The sequence below is a fragment of the Pomacea canaliculata genome, linkage group LG7 (assembly GCF_003073045.1).
Source record: "Pomacea canaliculata isolate SZHN2017 linkage group LG7, ASM307304v1, whole genome shotgun sequence".
Taxonomy (NCBI): Eukaryota; Metazoa; Mollusca; class Gastropoda; order Architaenioglossa; family Ampullariidae; genus Pomacea; species Pomacea canaliculata.
Window position 1 is genome coordinate 11,832,874 of NC_037596.1, and position 14,690 is coordinate 11,847,563.

The 14,690-nt window shown below is 34.8% G+C and overlaps 3 protein-coding genes across 9 annotated transcripts in view; 2 read left to right on the forward strand and 1 right to left on the reverse strand.

Annotated features, from left to right (window-relative positions):
• LOC112567852 overlaps nt 1–2,997 on the forward strand; it is an 8,284-nt gene extending 5,287 nt beyond the window's left edge. Inside the window, exons 7-9 of the mRNA XM_025244709.1 lie at nt 308–499; nt 997–1,083; nt 1,921–2,997. Coding sequence (XP_025100494.1) covers nt 308–499; nt 997–1,083; nt 1,921–2,039 — 398 coding nt within the window. The 3' untranslated portion in view covers nt 2,040–2,997. The remainder of the gene's footprint in view (nt 1–307; nt 500–996; nt 1,084–1,920) is intronic.
• LOC112567850 overlaps nt 1–8,804 on the reverse strand; it is a 26,180-nt gene extending 17,376 nt beyond the window's left edge. For 5 of the 7 annotated variants that reach the window (XM_025244703.1, XM_025244701.1, XM_025244704.1 and 2 more), the window contains exons 1-5: nt 8,780–8,804; nt 7,580–7,660; nt 6,737–7,102; nt 6,042–6,323; nt 5,520–5,813 (exon numbers count right to left, since the gene is read on the reverse strand). In XM_025244703.1, the coding sequence (XP_025100488.1) occupies nt 5,520–5,813; nt 6,042–6,323; nt 6,737–7,102; nt 7,580–7,660; nt 8,780–8,789 (1,033 nt within the window). In that variant the 5' untranslated portion in view covers nt 8,790–8,804. Of the gene's footprint in view, nt 1–3,146; nt 4,236–5,519; nt 5,814–6,041; nt 6,324–6,736; nt 7,103–7,579; nt 7,661–8,779 lie in introns of those variants that run through there. The other 2 variants (XM_025244706.1, XM_025244705.1) reach the window with 2 other exon arrangements.
• Nucleotides 8,805–8,962: 158 nt separating this feature from the next.
• On the forward strand, nt 8,963–14,195 carry LOC112567854. The gene is made up of 9 exons (XM_025244711.1): nt 8,963–9,394; nt 9,532–9,647; nt 9,905–10,033; nt 10,179–10,343; nt 10,749–10,811; nt 10,976–11,065; nt 11,432–11,528; nt 11,866–11,936; nt 12,437–14,195. The coding sequence occupies exons 2-9, from the start codon at nt 9,593–9,595 to the stop codon at nt 12,481–12,483; spliced, it is 717 nt and encodes a 238-aa protein (XP_025100496.1). The 5' UTR covers nt 8,963–9,394; nt 9,532–9,592; the 3' UTR covers nt 12,484–14,195.
• Nucleotides 14,196–14,690: the final 495 nt, after the last annotated feature.

A 14,690-nucleotide genomic window follows, 5' to 3' on the forward strand; every position in this document is an offset into this window, starting at 1 on the left:
GTCGTGCTTACGTTCATCAATCATTTTAATATTTCGTGTACCTGTGCGTATACTTGGTAGCGCTTTGGGCCTGAAAAAGCTCTATAAACACTATTCATCATCAGTATTACTAGAGTTGTTATTATAAAGTAATAACAAAAGTTGCTTGTGAAAATGCTTGAGAACTATTGTATATTGATCAATGTTAACCTAAAATTGCCCCCTAACCTTAGCAAGGCAGTGTTAGTAACAACAGTTACAAGGCAAAACTGAAGTATAAAGTAGCTCAACAATGGAACTCACTATCAATTGTCTGGATCTGTTTCAGAGATCACTGCTATATGTGACTGGGCAGGACACTTCTTTGTATGCAAGACAATGACAGGAATTCACTGCAATGTCGTGTCTAGAACTCAAGTTTCCTTCCAGCCAATGTCTGGTGAAGCATGTCTAGATGGGAACTTTACCCTTAACCCTAATGATCACGGAAATTTCGCTTGCATTGAACAATCTGGAAAAAGTATGTATTTTTTAAAAATTGTTTGAAATGTGTATAATATAATTAGGTTTTTTTCAGTAGAAATCTGTAATAGTACTTTATGATTGCTATCTTTACACATTTAAAAACCTTTTTGTAAGATTAATAATCGTCTTTTTCAATGAAACACAATGCAACTGCTTCTAATGAAAACTATATAAAAATGTTATAGGTTCTATTTCATGTAGTATATCAAACATTCATTACTCGTCAAATACCGCTGAAGTCATATTTTGAAGAGTTTGATGCTTCCTAACTTTTCCACCCTTCTATACCTACTAGTGTTTTAAATAGAGAGATGGTACAAAACCAGTTTGGTAAGCTTATAAGAAAGTTAAAAAGTAAAAATATACTCCATATAGTGCTTTATTTATCATTGACAAAATTACACATTACTTACTTTGCGTTTGTGTGTGTGTGTGTGTGTTTTCATTATCTGGAAGTAAGAAGCCATATTGACATTTACCTGTTCATTACAGGTAGATCAGAATCAACAGACAAAGCCGAGAAACACCGCGAGAATAAAGGTGATACTGTGAAAGGCGATCAAAATCCGCCACATAACGGTGAGTACGCCATGTTGTATGATTGAAGTAAGCAAGAAGCTTTGTCTAACTGGCATCACAGCTCTCGTGATCCACAAATATTTCTTGTCATACAGGGTTGTAGCTGCAGTCACTATGCATCTTGTGCCTGTGTGTTCATCACTGACCATGGTTTAGTTTACGCCCTGTTTTTGCAACCGAACAAGGAGTCATTTTATTTATCAACATTTCTTTCGAGTGTTGCTAGTGTCAGTCATTACAGTTTCAGCTTCAGAGTTCCGGAAACTAAATGAACCTCTCATTGGAGTATTTTGCTAGCTTGCAGTTATTTTAATTATGACAGATTTTGCTGTACACGACAATTATTCTAGTCTCATCGCATCTTTCTCCACCTTTGCTGTTCTTGTTTCCAGCTCTACTTTTTTATCTACAACTACAGACATTTACTATGTGATCGTGTCGATGCTCACTTATCTATAATGATTTGCTCTGTGGAAAACAACTATTTCCAGTTATATGTTGATTCCCTTGTCTCTCAGAACTTTGTGATTTGAACTACGAGCTTTGAACCTGTCAAAATGATCATTTGTCAAACTGACAAATAGTGGAACGCTGTTGAACTATTTTATCAGTAGATTTTACACTGTTTCTCTACCTACAACCTGCTGTTACCCTTGGTAGATGCAAGTGGCAATTCTGAATGTGCTGGATACGAGTTGTTAGGCCGAGACATGTGCTTACCTGTGTGTTGATGACGTGTATATGTGTTAGTGCCATTGTGTTTGTGATTGCTAATGTATTTACATATGTTATATGATATAAACAGTATTTTTATTTGTATTTCTTCGCTCATTTCAGATTCTCCAGGGAAAAATGTAAATTTCCTCGATTTTGCAATGATCATACCTGTTATCGAGATAGCCGTCGGTATTCTTGTCGTCATCATCTGGAGTATTCGGCGTGCTGCGCTTCTTTGATTTTACCAGGAATAAACTATTGGATGGTTGGGTGATAAATTTAATGAGTAACAAAACTTGTACTATTAGTGTGATGGAGGATGTATTTACTTATTTTATGCTTGCTTGGCTGGAGGACAATTAGAACAATTCAAATTATTTGGTAACGAACGATTCCATGACGGAATATTTAAAAATATCGATGAATTATAAAATGGTTAATATTTGATTAATTATTGACTTAATCACGATTTATGATTGATCTGATGATAGATTTGCTAACTTAATGAGAAATTATTTAAATTTTTATTAGTTTTTAAATTGTAAAGGGTTTATTTAGAATCAATTGTATTAGCTAGTTAGATTGATGATTGTATTTTACGATGGTTATATAACTAGTTAGATAATTTAAAGATTGATTGCTAACAAGGCGTACTTTTGAAGAAGAGAAAACTTTAATAGTGTACATCCGAAAATGAACCCAGAGGATGTCTGATCTTGTTGCCTTGACATTAAGTACATGTAGTACTTCTGTAGGAATTTTAATTATTAAATTCAGCTGTCTCTTCAGAATTCAATTGTACCTATAAATATTCACTATTATTTTTAGTAGTAGTATTTATGTTTAACACATCGTGGCTTTATGAAATTTTCTTGCGACGTCCACAATGTAAAGACAGACACCTACTAGTATTATAACCTGCACAAATATCATACTGATCAGCGGTCCCTGTGTGTGTGTGTGTCCAATTATTACAATATCGGCACATTATTATATGTGTATGTCTATCTGTGCATTTTTAAGGTCAAGTTTGTGTATAGATGAGCATGTACTCATTTATGTATTCAAGACAAATGAGTTTTTATTCCAAACTAAACATTGATCCAAGGCCCAGCAACTAAGAGTCAAAAATAATTTTTCATATTTTTTACATTGTATTGTGGTACAGTGGTTTTAATTAAAAAGTGTTAATAATAATCTAAATTGTCACTAATATATGGAAAAAAGATATTATAGCATTATGTTTGCGTGCTCCTCTGTATATGAATATAAAAGGAATTATCCTTGGCATTTCGATGTATCTTCTCCCTGGTAAGGTTAGCACTGTTTTTCACTAATAACATTCCTGTCACAGGAGACTGCTATGGTCTCGTCTTTTATGAGTCATTTGAACAAAAAAGTAACTGGCCATAAGTTGGGCATACGAGGTACACAATCAGTTAGTAACAGAGAAAGGTTGAGACCAACTGGGCTTCTAAGAGTAAACGATGTGATGTACTTGAATTTCTTCTGTCTTTTACACGCACACGAAAACAACAACAGATATAAAAAACAAAACAACACACGTGCTCGCATGCACATACACAATGTATAAAACAATGTAAAGCAGGCTTTATTTAAATATGACATGGTTTTATGTTAAATAAATAAATTTTTCAGTTTGTTGCTGTATGTTTGTGATGTGGTATGCCTCCGTGTAAAATCAATCCGTAGTGATTGAGGTGATGATAGTTGATTTTAAGTGAGGTCAGTGCATATAAATAGAAGGGTCACAGCAGACGAAATGTTTATACGTTAGATTCGCTTTTATTATGCACTGATTATTGTTACCGAGGTGTGGTTCATACCTCATGTGCAGTACACCAACCATCCTTACAAATTATTGCAGGACTGTGGATGATTAAATATATATCCAGAAATATAGAAAAGATGTTGTATTAGCATGAAGGGTTAATTAGCAACCAATTATACTAGTAGGTCATTAAACAACCCTCTGCTGACAATAAAGACGCTCTTAAAGATTCTTCTTCAGCTAAATACAAATTCTTATTATGATACTGATAAATATCACAGAAGAGCCCTGTAATGTTTTGTACTTTGTATTTCATCCTCATAGATTATTTTTGTTATTTCTTTAGACTTTCTTCTGATACTTCTTTAACAGGAAAACTTGAACTAGCTTTTGTAAATTAGAATAAGTAAATATGTTAGTATTAACATATTTATTTAAATGTACATAAATAATCATATCTATACGCATAAATAAACACACGGCACTAGCTGACTGCCGGTTTTAAGTAGTGAAATGAAAATGAGATACCATTTCTTTGTCTCTGATTTCACTTAGGTCTTTCCTTGCTAGCTGTTCTCTCTCCATGTCTGTGTTTGTATTTATCTTCTTATTGCTCTGCCAAAACTTCAGAAGAGCAGCCTTCCTTTTTTGCAGATAAAATATGAAAGGAAATTTTAAAAATATTTTATTGTTATTTAACAAGCTGTTGCGGGTCAGAAGGGTCCCTAGTTAGGGTTCTGTGTAAGTTCTCTCCAAAAATTAGCGAGGTGAAGATACATTTCTCTATGTCACTTGTATGGATTTTCATGGTTACACACAAAAATATTATATTAATAAACGGTAGGTAACATGAATGTAATAAAAATTAGCGTTCGGGGTTTCATTTTTGAAGAGATTTCTGCAAAAAGACAAGTTCTAAATGATAAAATTTAGGAAAACGAGGTTTGAAAACAAGTTTTGTACCAACAAATGTTTCAGTTAAAAGTACTGTTTAAATACCGGTTTTGGTCTTTTTAAAATTGATTGTCCATCCATTATTATCTGTTTGTAAAGCTGTCTTTCTTGGCTTTGCCTGTCCCTTTGTGTGTCTGTATAAACGCATTCATGTAAGTCAATTTTCGCTCTCTTCGACGCTAGTGACTGTTAATACCCTGATCCTTTCCCCCAGGCTACTCACCATTTCAGTTGGTTTTCCAAAAGTGTCCCAGTAGAACATCAAATCCGTTTCAAAAGTAGTCAATAATAAGTGTTTTTCGAGAGGACGCACGCAAACGGTATTCGCAAAGATTTCGTTTACACATGGAATAATCGTTGAGATTAGTAACTAATCTGTGAAATCTTCCTACACTCGCAGTGTAGCATACTACTCTGTAGAACTGAGGAAGTGTTGCTCCTTAGTGCAGAACTAAACAATGACGAATTCTTCGTTTTAAAATTATATAATCAGTTCTACCATGGAATCTTCAAAAATCAATCACATTTGAACTAGTTCCCAAATGTGACCATTTTATTACATCTGATAGTTATTTTTAAATTTCTAACGGCGATACTGAAATTATACGAAATATACATTTCTCTCCGAGGAAGTCGATTTTTTTTTTTAATGAACATCTCAAGCCATAAACAATTTTTATCGCCTTTTTCGGTTAAAATTGTTTCCTAAGACTCGAAATTCTAACAGCAACAAAATAAGCCATTCATAAACGTCAAAACAATATGAACATATTTGTGACTGCTATTATCATCTCTGGTCATTTAAAAATTTGCTAAGTTTTTTTGCTGTGACATTTTTCAGTGTCTACTAATGTTTACTTTTTCAGGTTTGTGTAGAAGTTATTAATAGTAATAGAAACTACACTCATGTGATGGTATGTTAAACACTAATGTTTCTATAGAAGCTATTAATAGTAATTGAAACTCTACTCACGTGATTGTATGCTAAACACTAATGTGTCTGATGAGCCTTTCTCATTGTGGATAGTTAGGCCCCAGTTTCCTCCCCTTGCTACATCCTCCTTGTCAAGGGAGACAATCAGCAGCAGGTCAGGCGGGTCACCAGTCAGGGTACATTTGACTTCTCTGTTTGAGTTTTCTCCTAAAGTTAGCGACATCAAGAGACATTTTTGAATGACAGTTGTGTGGGCTTTTACGGTTAATATCCACTTGATGTTTGCTGCAGTCTCCACAACCTTTGGGTTTTTGTCAACAAACTGAGGACGGCCTGAAAAATGTTAATTAAACAGAACAATAAGCATTTAGAACGATGTTTTAATGTTACTGAGAGTGTTATTTATTTAGCATCATCTGGCTTTACAGTTAGCAATGCTGCACTCACAATTAGCATTATCAGAAATGAATATTCCGTGTCTGACATGTTTTTTTTTCAAAAACTACAGTTGATTTATTCACAAATAATTTTTTAAAATAAAATTAATTACTTGTCACTTACACTTAACAAGGAAAGAGACAGATTCGTTCGTTTCGGAGCCACTTCCTTGACATCTGATGGTGGGCCAGTCGTCTTTGCATTGGAGGACAAGGGAGAGGTTCAGATGTTGTTCGTCTCTAGACGATTTTATTTCCTTTCCTGTTTTATCTAGAAGAAGGAAGTTCGTGGAGGGATTTCCTTTGTCAAAAGAACATGATATGTTGACCTCAATACCCTCATTTATGACAAAGCTACCTCTTGCTTCTTGTCCATCTACCATGAGATTTGTGACACTGGGTGGATCTGTAAATATAACAAAGCACTCAAACAAATATAAACAGGAATTAATATGCATTCACTCATTGCAAGCAATACTTTTGTCCATACTGAAAGCCTACCGTGTGTGTAAGTGGAAAAGAGAATTTATCTACCACAAAAAAGTCACATAAATTCACTCACACGTACACATAGACAAAATTTAGTTGAAATTGTTTGTTACTTGATTTAATTTGTAAAGGAGAGGAGCAGAAGAAGAAAAAAAAACTGATTAGGAAAAAGGAAGGTTCATATCCCTTTGTCCAGGTAATGAAGAAAAAAAGGAGAAGATAAAGACAACAACGATGATAATTTATACGAGAGGATAAAAATCTGTATTTTACAGAAAAAGGTAGCAACAATAAAAAGACAGGTAAAATGACAATACATTATATACTTACAAGAAACATTAAGTTTTAGCTCCTTTCGAATGGTTGTAAAATTACCAAACTTCGTGTCTTTCATGTCCCATTCCCACTCTATCTGCACGTGAGTTCGGTTGACTTTCCTGTAGAGCTCTGCTGGACCTGATGAGGTGGAGCATCGAAGACATTTCTGTGGTCTGACTGTACAAGTCTCCTTCCAGTAAGTAAATGTTCCATCGTATTCAAGACTTCCACTATTCGTTCTGGTGTGAATCTTGATTTTAAATAATTCATCTGTTTGATCGCAGGCTGACACATTCATCCAAAATGCGACATTTGCAGTCTGGTTTTCCGAGATGGCCAAAACGCCATTGTTTACATTATGAAATTCCAACACTGCGCCTGGAAATAAAAGATATAAAACCTTTAGTAGGTTTGTTAAAATAAGCTGAATGCGACCTTTATTATTGTTAAGCATAAATGAAACTGTTGTTATTTATAGGCTAATGATATAATTTAACTCAGTAACAGTTTCAATTATAGTAAGAAAGTATTTTTCGTTCTACGATCGGCACAAGAATCTTTCAGCGAAATCAGATCCTGAGATATCTTTCTGAAGGAATTATTTGTCAAAAACGAAATAGAAGATTAAAATCAGCTTGATTACTGCCTTAAGCTGTAAATTTCAACGACAAAAATTGTAGTATGAGCACTACTGAGCTTTTTTTTAAAAAAATAAACATTCAAAGAAAAATTAAGGAATAGTACCACACGAAGTAAGTATAATCATTTATGCAGTTATTTTATTACAGGCAACTAGTTGTCGGATTTATTTCCTCAGCTTTTTCAAGACATATTGCAGAAAATAAAAGAACTCACAGTTTTCTTGTACACATGTTGACTGGTAGATGAGCAACATAAAGACGATACAACCCAGCGCCGCCATCACCTGCTTCTTGTCTAGTTCAAACAGGAAGTTAACTTTCACTTGAATTTTCTACTAGTCTGACATAAATCCGGGAAACTAATGACAAGGAAACATATTGATCAATCTATAAAAATCTGACACAATGAACCTGTATATATATATATGACAAAGATTCACTGGATGACTTCCGTGAGCAGCTGCAGAAAAGATCAAATCCAAACAACAGATGGACAAAGTTAAAGCTTAAGATGTGACCAAGACCTAGAGACACTGGTAATAAAATCTGGAAAATAAAATAAAAATTAAAGAAACCAAAACTAAACTTAAAGGTCCTTAAAACAGTAACCTAGAACAGAGTACCATGAGAGGTCTGGCAACCAACACAGTACAACACCACGGAGGTCTTCTCAGGCCTCCTAGACACTAAAGCAAATGTACACAACAGGAAAAGATGGAACAAACAACACCTACGGCATCAGAATGGCGACCCTCATCTCACATCTCCCCAATCTCCTTGTCCACCTTATCCCCTATACCCACATTCTCCCAGCAACCCGCAGTGTGAAATCAACTTCGGATGGAAGCACTTTCCCTTCTAAAGTCAACAATAACAGACCCTAGACAAATGTTCCTGACATTATATATTCACAACCACTTTTTCATGGTCTTACAGCTTGAAACTAGTCATATAGACAGATATGTCATCTACAACAGCAAGTCTCTGAACTGGAAGAAAGGAAACATTTATCAGCTGGTTTAATTCCATTCTACAAATAATCATATGAAAATACCCCAATAAATCGTGGATGGATTTGCTGACTTGTTTAAATTGGATACAGTGTTACACACAATTTGTACAATATAAAAGTTTGAAATATCTTCATTGTAAAGGCTTTTCCAAAGCGACACTCAAAAGGCCTTTTCCTATTCAGGAAAAAGACAAAATAAGAAGCTAATAATGGAGAATATTTTATGTCAATAACATTCTGAATGAAAGGAGATACAGGGGATAATTTAATAGCGAGACCAATGATGTAAGTGTGAGTAACAGAGTGTGCTGCTCTTTGTAGATGAGCGGAGAAGGACCCTCATTATTTACATTTTTCTGTTTCAAACCGCATGTAAACCGTATGTAGTCGCTGTTTACAAACCATGTTCCATTCCTGGCTTAAGAAATGCAGTCTTAAGATGAAGGAACGATGCTTTTAAATTGAAATATCTACAGCGAGTGACAGTGGTTTACTTCATAGCCGTCACCCGTGAATTTTAGTTTAGTCATGGTTTGTCGTAAATGTTGTTGTGCTTGAAAACATGTGACGTGACGGGACGATATTATTAGCTCCAGGTAGGTAGCAATATTCACACCTGGGCTATCGGCAGCGCTCACGTGACCGGGACATGCTCACACTTCGGGGAGCTATCTTTAAATAGGCTACTATATAAGTCGGCAACGGTTGTTTACGGTCATCAAAGCTCATCGAATACAGTTTCAGATCACACCATATCACCAGAAAGCATTGATACCAGAACGATTGAAGGAGGAGCGTGTGTGTCTCTGTACAAATATTGAAGTTCAGTCCTGAGAAGGAAAACGTGAAATCCATCTTGCATGACCTCCTGAAGACAATTGCAAGATATTTTGCAGTGAAGAAAGCCTTACTTGGACTTATTGTGAATTATAGGAAGAACGATCATAGTCCAAAGTGTATTTTGTCCCCGAATACAAGCGATAATCATAACATGTGAAAGATACACAACCTGGAAACGTGAGTATTTCATGCAAAGTTACCTCAACATTATTCGATATTTTCGTTAAGGTAATTAGGTTCCTATGATGAAGGACACAAACATTTAACAATAGTCTCATTAAACTAAATAATCACATTTTTATCATTTCTTGCAGGTTCTCAAGGTGACAAATAATCTTTTCAACAGCCACAACTCAGTTTCTGAAGAGGCGATACATGGCAATACTTTACCTCCTGTCATTTCTTGTATTTCATGCATCATATGTAAACGGTACGACATATCTAAATTGCATCTTTGGTTCCCTATTAAAAATTCTCATATTATTTAGATATAAGAAGGTGTTGTAACCAAAACAGTCTACGATCTTCTATCGATTGAAGTAATTTAATCATAGTTACATGTTATTAAATTATTTGTGTAGGTTTTACTTTGACAACGAACTCATTATTGATACACAAATAGGTAAATCTTCTAAGTAAAATTAAGGTGGTTGATGTCTGTACATATGATTTTACATCTACTGCTAGGTGGACAAGGCAGCTGTGAAGTAACATGGCTAGAAAACTGTCCTAACAGGATTGTATACACAATCGAAGAAAAGATTGCCAATGAAGGACTATCTCTGACACTTTCTAGTAGTCTACACGGAAAATCAGGTATTTATATTTAACATTACGATTTTGTATTTTACGCTATTGCTTAAGGCATATTACAAAACAAATTCAATAAATGTATGCCCTGCAAAATTAATTCTCATGAGTGTATTTACATGGCTTCACATCAGACTTTGGCTTGTTGCAGAAACTGTTGCTGTGCTTGCTTTTGTGGGATTTTACAAGTGTAATCCAGCATATGGTTACACATGTAAGACTGAAGATAACATCTCTTTCATTATCACCACGCCTTGTATACCTGGAATAAAGTTTACCATTTCAGTCGATGGAGGATCATCCACTCCGTGCACAGGTAGAAAAAACTTTACAATCTATATGTGTTTGTCTTTTTTGTTGTTAACATTACCTAAAAATCTGAGGATAAAATCAATTTCTATATTTTTCCATCTACAAACTAATGTTTGTGACATTTAAGATATTTTGAAGAAATGAGACCAAGACATGACGAGGGGTGTAGTAATGGATCATTAGGTCATACCCTAGTTTAGCTGCTGGCATGCCCAGAGGTACGAAACAAAGGTTTTGTTAATTCCTGATATTAATAGTTATATGAGGTTACTATGGTTTGAAGGTCGTCAGAACCTGCTCTTTATGAGGAAGAATTTTAACACCTTGCATGTACACAGCGTTGAATTTATCCAAAGAAATTACTCATAAACTGTCTAGAATTATGTCACATTTCTTTCTTTTCCCTCAGAAAAAGTAGAATTACCCAACAGACTACTAACTCCAGTAAAAAATGATACTTCATGTCAAGAGGGTGAGTATGATGAGAATGTCTTAAGAAAAATCACTTTGCTCTTTTTTGTGTTACAAATGAACATACAGGTGACAGTAGCATGGTAGATATTCTCTCTAGAACCATCTACTAATAACGAGGGTACCTACATATTCCTACATAGTTGCATGTTTTATCTTTTGCAGGCAAACCAGAAGGCGATTCTCTCGATACAAACAAACATCGCAATAAAAGAAGTGCTGGTGTTGAGTGTCTTGAAGATTCGCCTTCAGAAGGCAAGTATTTTGAGCATGATCCAGTTTAATATTCGATGCGGTTTGTTGTTGTTGTTGTTGTTGTTTTGTTTTTAATCAAACTGAAAGTACATTGCAATAGAAAATATAGAAGTAAAATATATTTATAAACATAATTATTACATCAAAATCGTTGTACAAACAATGATGTCCACATGCACATATACATACACAACAGCACATATTTCATCTTTGGTTGTTTAGAGTAAGTGGTTCTTGTAAAATGGCTATCTCTCTTTATGGCCATGAAAAGGTGACCGAATAAAAGGTATTGAATATTGTAATTGTTATTGTTGTGGACGAACTTTTAACAAAGGACCAACATCCCTCTTTAATTGCGTGTTTCAGAGGAAGATGTGATTGGTAAAGCTGTTGGAATTAGCATTGCGGTTGGCTTACTTGTAGCTGCTGTCATTGTTGCTGTTATTTATTTCTGCAGAAAACGGTGAGTCACACTGACATTTCTCTTTCCAGAGCAGAATTTATTAAATTTAAGATATTTACTGTGCCTTCAATGTAGCAACCAGAAAATTTAATTAAGTCACATAAACTACATTTAAAAAGCTTATAAAGATACCTTTATAATTTTAATGAGTGTGTAAATGTTTCTGGTCTGCGCATTCTACTGTCCTAAGACTAAGGATGGGACATAAAATGGCATTTAAATAAAAAGTAAAAAATGTATACATGAATAATTACATGTTCACAAATAGTGGCATGCATTTCCATTGCGCCTAGTGGTATTTTCACTTTTGTTTATAACCTGTTTTTTTTTATCTCAGTGTAAAGGAAGCTAATCCTGAAGCTAGCACTGAGTTACAAGATGAGAAAAACAAATTTTTACCTGGAGACAGTAAGTTTTACACTAATTAATGTACTTCAAATTAATAATATTATTGAAAACCTTACCATGGTCATAATAAAAGGCAAATATTAACAAAAGAGAAAGTCGATAAAAGCTCCTCTCCTTGTAAGATGATTTTATCGTCATGAAATGCAGTTTCCATTGTTTCTACATCCAGTTGTTTCATATTCAACTGAAAATATAACAGCCAACACTAGATGAAAAATTTCAATATAAATGAAAAATAGCTTCCTCACGTAGCGAGAGTAAATAAACCGATCATCCCTGAATTGTAAAATTGAGTTGAAATCTCTCCAAATGTTGTAGTTTTAACAATGTCGAGAAAAGACATATTTCCATCTACTTTGTGTCTAAATTTAAGTTCGTCTGTCTGATTAGTCGATTTTATTTTTTTCTATTCTTTATAGTAGTCCTATCCTTAGTATTTCATGATATTAAGTTTTTGCTTTGAGATTTTCTGAACTGCTGTATATTTTTCTTGTCTTTAGAGAGTCAAAAGAATGAAGCAGAAGAGGCAGAGGGTTCAGGTCCATGAGCTAGAGGATGGCCAGCGTGTCGTGCTACAGTCGGAGACGATCTCGTTCACCACACGTTCAAGTTTTCAGCCCATGAAGATGATCCCATGTCCACTACTGAGGTTCTCAAGGCGACCGGCATTGTTTTTACTTGATATTGTAATCTTATACACAACCTGCTTTCGTGCTGTGTGTCGGAACTGAACAACCAGAGAAAAAGCTGCTTAACACGCGGCTTGGAAGCATCTTAAGACAGAGGCACTCTCTTCATAAGTGTATTTTAGTTCCCCACGATTGTAAGAAATAATCATGCAAATTTACTATAGTATCGTTGTGAAATTATTTAGAAAAAGTGTATCCATTAGTGAATTCGTCAAATAATCATACATCCACACCCACAGAGCTTTTAAATTGTATACCACATATCAGTTTGTTATGTCAGGGGTAGCTTTCTTGCTTGAGTCCAATCCGAAAGTATGTATGTGTGTGTAGGGTAGGGGAGACATGGAGTGAAGCCAAATATCTTACTGATCAATTTTAGATGGTTTAATGCATAGCTAGGAATTTAATATGATTTCAAGTACAGCCACCTTATTTATTTTTACATCTATCTGTCGATTACTGCCTATAAAACGCAAATATGTTCTGGACTGTTACACTATCTAGTTATTACGGCTTAAGCCTTTAACAAGTGATGATAAACAAGTATTTCATTGAAACCGGAGGTGAAAAGAAAGATACACCAAGGTTCCTGATTATACTGATATTGTCCAGAGAAAAAAGGCCTAGGCCAGTAAAGCGAGTTGGTAGTCGATTGTGAGATCTTTCGGGTCAAAGTTATTTAAAGCGAGAACAGACATGAAGGACATATTACTGATTTTGCAATGCGTTGGTATTCGTGTGTTTGTGTGTGTTAGAAAGAGCGCTTTCGAGAAAGAGAAAAATAGAAAGAATAGGAGTTTATGTAATTATCAATGGTTTGGTTAGAGGAAATCAATGAACAAATTGGGATGATTATTGTTTTTGTTAAAAGGCCTTCTCAACTTTTACACCACTTGTTCTAATACCCCAATCCTTCGGTCTGTGTTTCACGGGTGGACGGTTTTCTAATCAGTTGATCTTGCTTCTAAATGTGCACCCTACTACTGTACATGCATGCACTAATTATTTTCTTTGATTTTTAAAAAAAATATATTTCAACGCTGAATTGAATTGGAGATTTCTTTGTTTGCTTTGGCATTGTCGGTCCTGGGACTTATTGTTTCCAGTCATGGTCCTTAAGCAACAGATATTTAATGTGAGTGCAAAGTTTGTTGAACAGACTGGCAAAGTATTCACGGTGTTTTTTTTTCAGCTATATACAGTTCAATCTTAATAAGTTAAATTCAGTTGACCAAAACTCTTTAATTTGTTGGTTCGAATGGATTGTTCTTTCCATTTCCAAATTACTTCGCTCTGATACCTACTGTGTTGAGGTAGATCGGAGAAGGATTTCTTGTTATTCCTATGTTTGGTCACGACTGTACCCTTACCAGAGCTGTTTTGAACAAGCTGTGCTAGCCTTTGATCATATCACTATATAATGATACATATCATTTGTGTTTATTGCCAGTAGTTTTGGTGATAACAGCTTTGAGTTGTATATGATGGATACAAAATCACACGTATCTACACACAACTTGCAACATGTTTACTTTTGAGACCCTGTATAGCCTATTATATACAGTGTATGCGTTTTTTTTTTTTTTTTTTTTTTTTTTTTTTTTTTCTATTTGGTTTGAATCAATTGTGTGATGAATAAACTAAACAAAGTGTTTTATGTTTTGAGTTGGACCGAAGACTTTATTTATGAGTGAGAGCTTCCTTCTAATGGTATCATCACCACCCGATCACCATCATTCCCTCGTTATCTCTTGTTTTCTTGTTCTTTCTCTGTCATCCAGCTCTTTGTGCGTGTATTTATTTTTAGAAAAGTAGAGAGGTTGCACTGTTGTTATCTAAGCTTTAATAACAAATGTTGCATTAGGACTTGAAACGCACAAAATAATTCAGGGCAGTCCTTCAAAGTTCTTCATGCAGATGATCGTTTCATATATATTTAATAGACATAAATTTGAATGAGGCTGGTTTCTGCAAAGTTATAAACTCCATACACAGAAAGACAGACAGAGAGAGAGAGAGAGACAGACAGAGAGAGAGACAGACAGACAGACAGACAGACAGACAG

Coding starts and splice junctions, on each gene's coding strand:
- LOC112567854 (XM_025244711.1), top strand. CDS start 9,593: ATGGCAATACTTTACCTCCTGTCATTTCTTGTATTTCATGCATCATAT. Junction 10,344..10,748: donor ATCATCCACTCCGTGCACAG/GTAGAAAAAACT, acceptor CTTTTCCCTCAG/AAAAAGTAGAATTACCCAAC. Junction 11,529..11,865: donor ATTTATTTCTGCAGAAAACG/GTGAGTCACACT, acceptor TTTTTATCTCAG/TGTAAAGGAAGCTAATCCTG.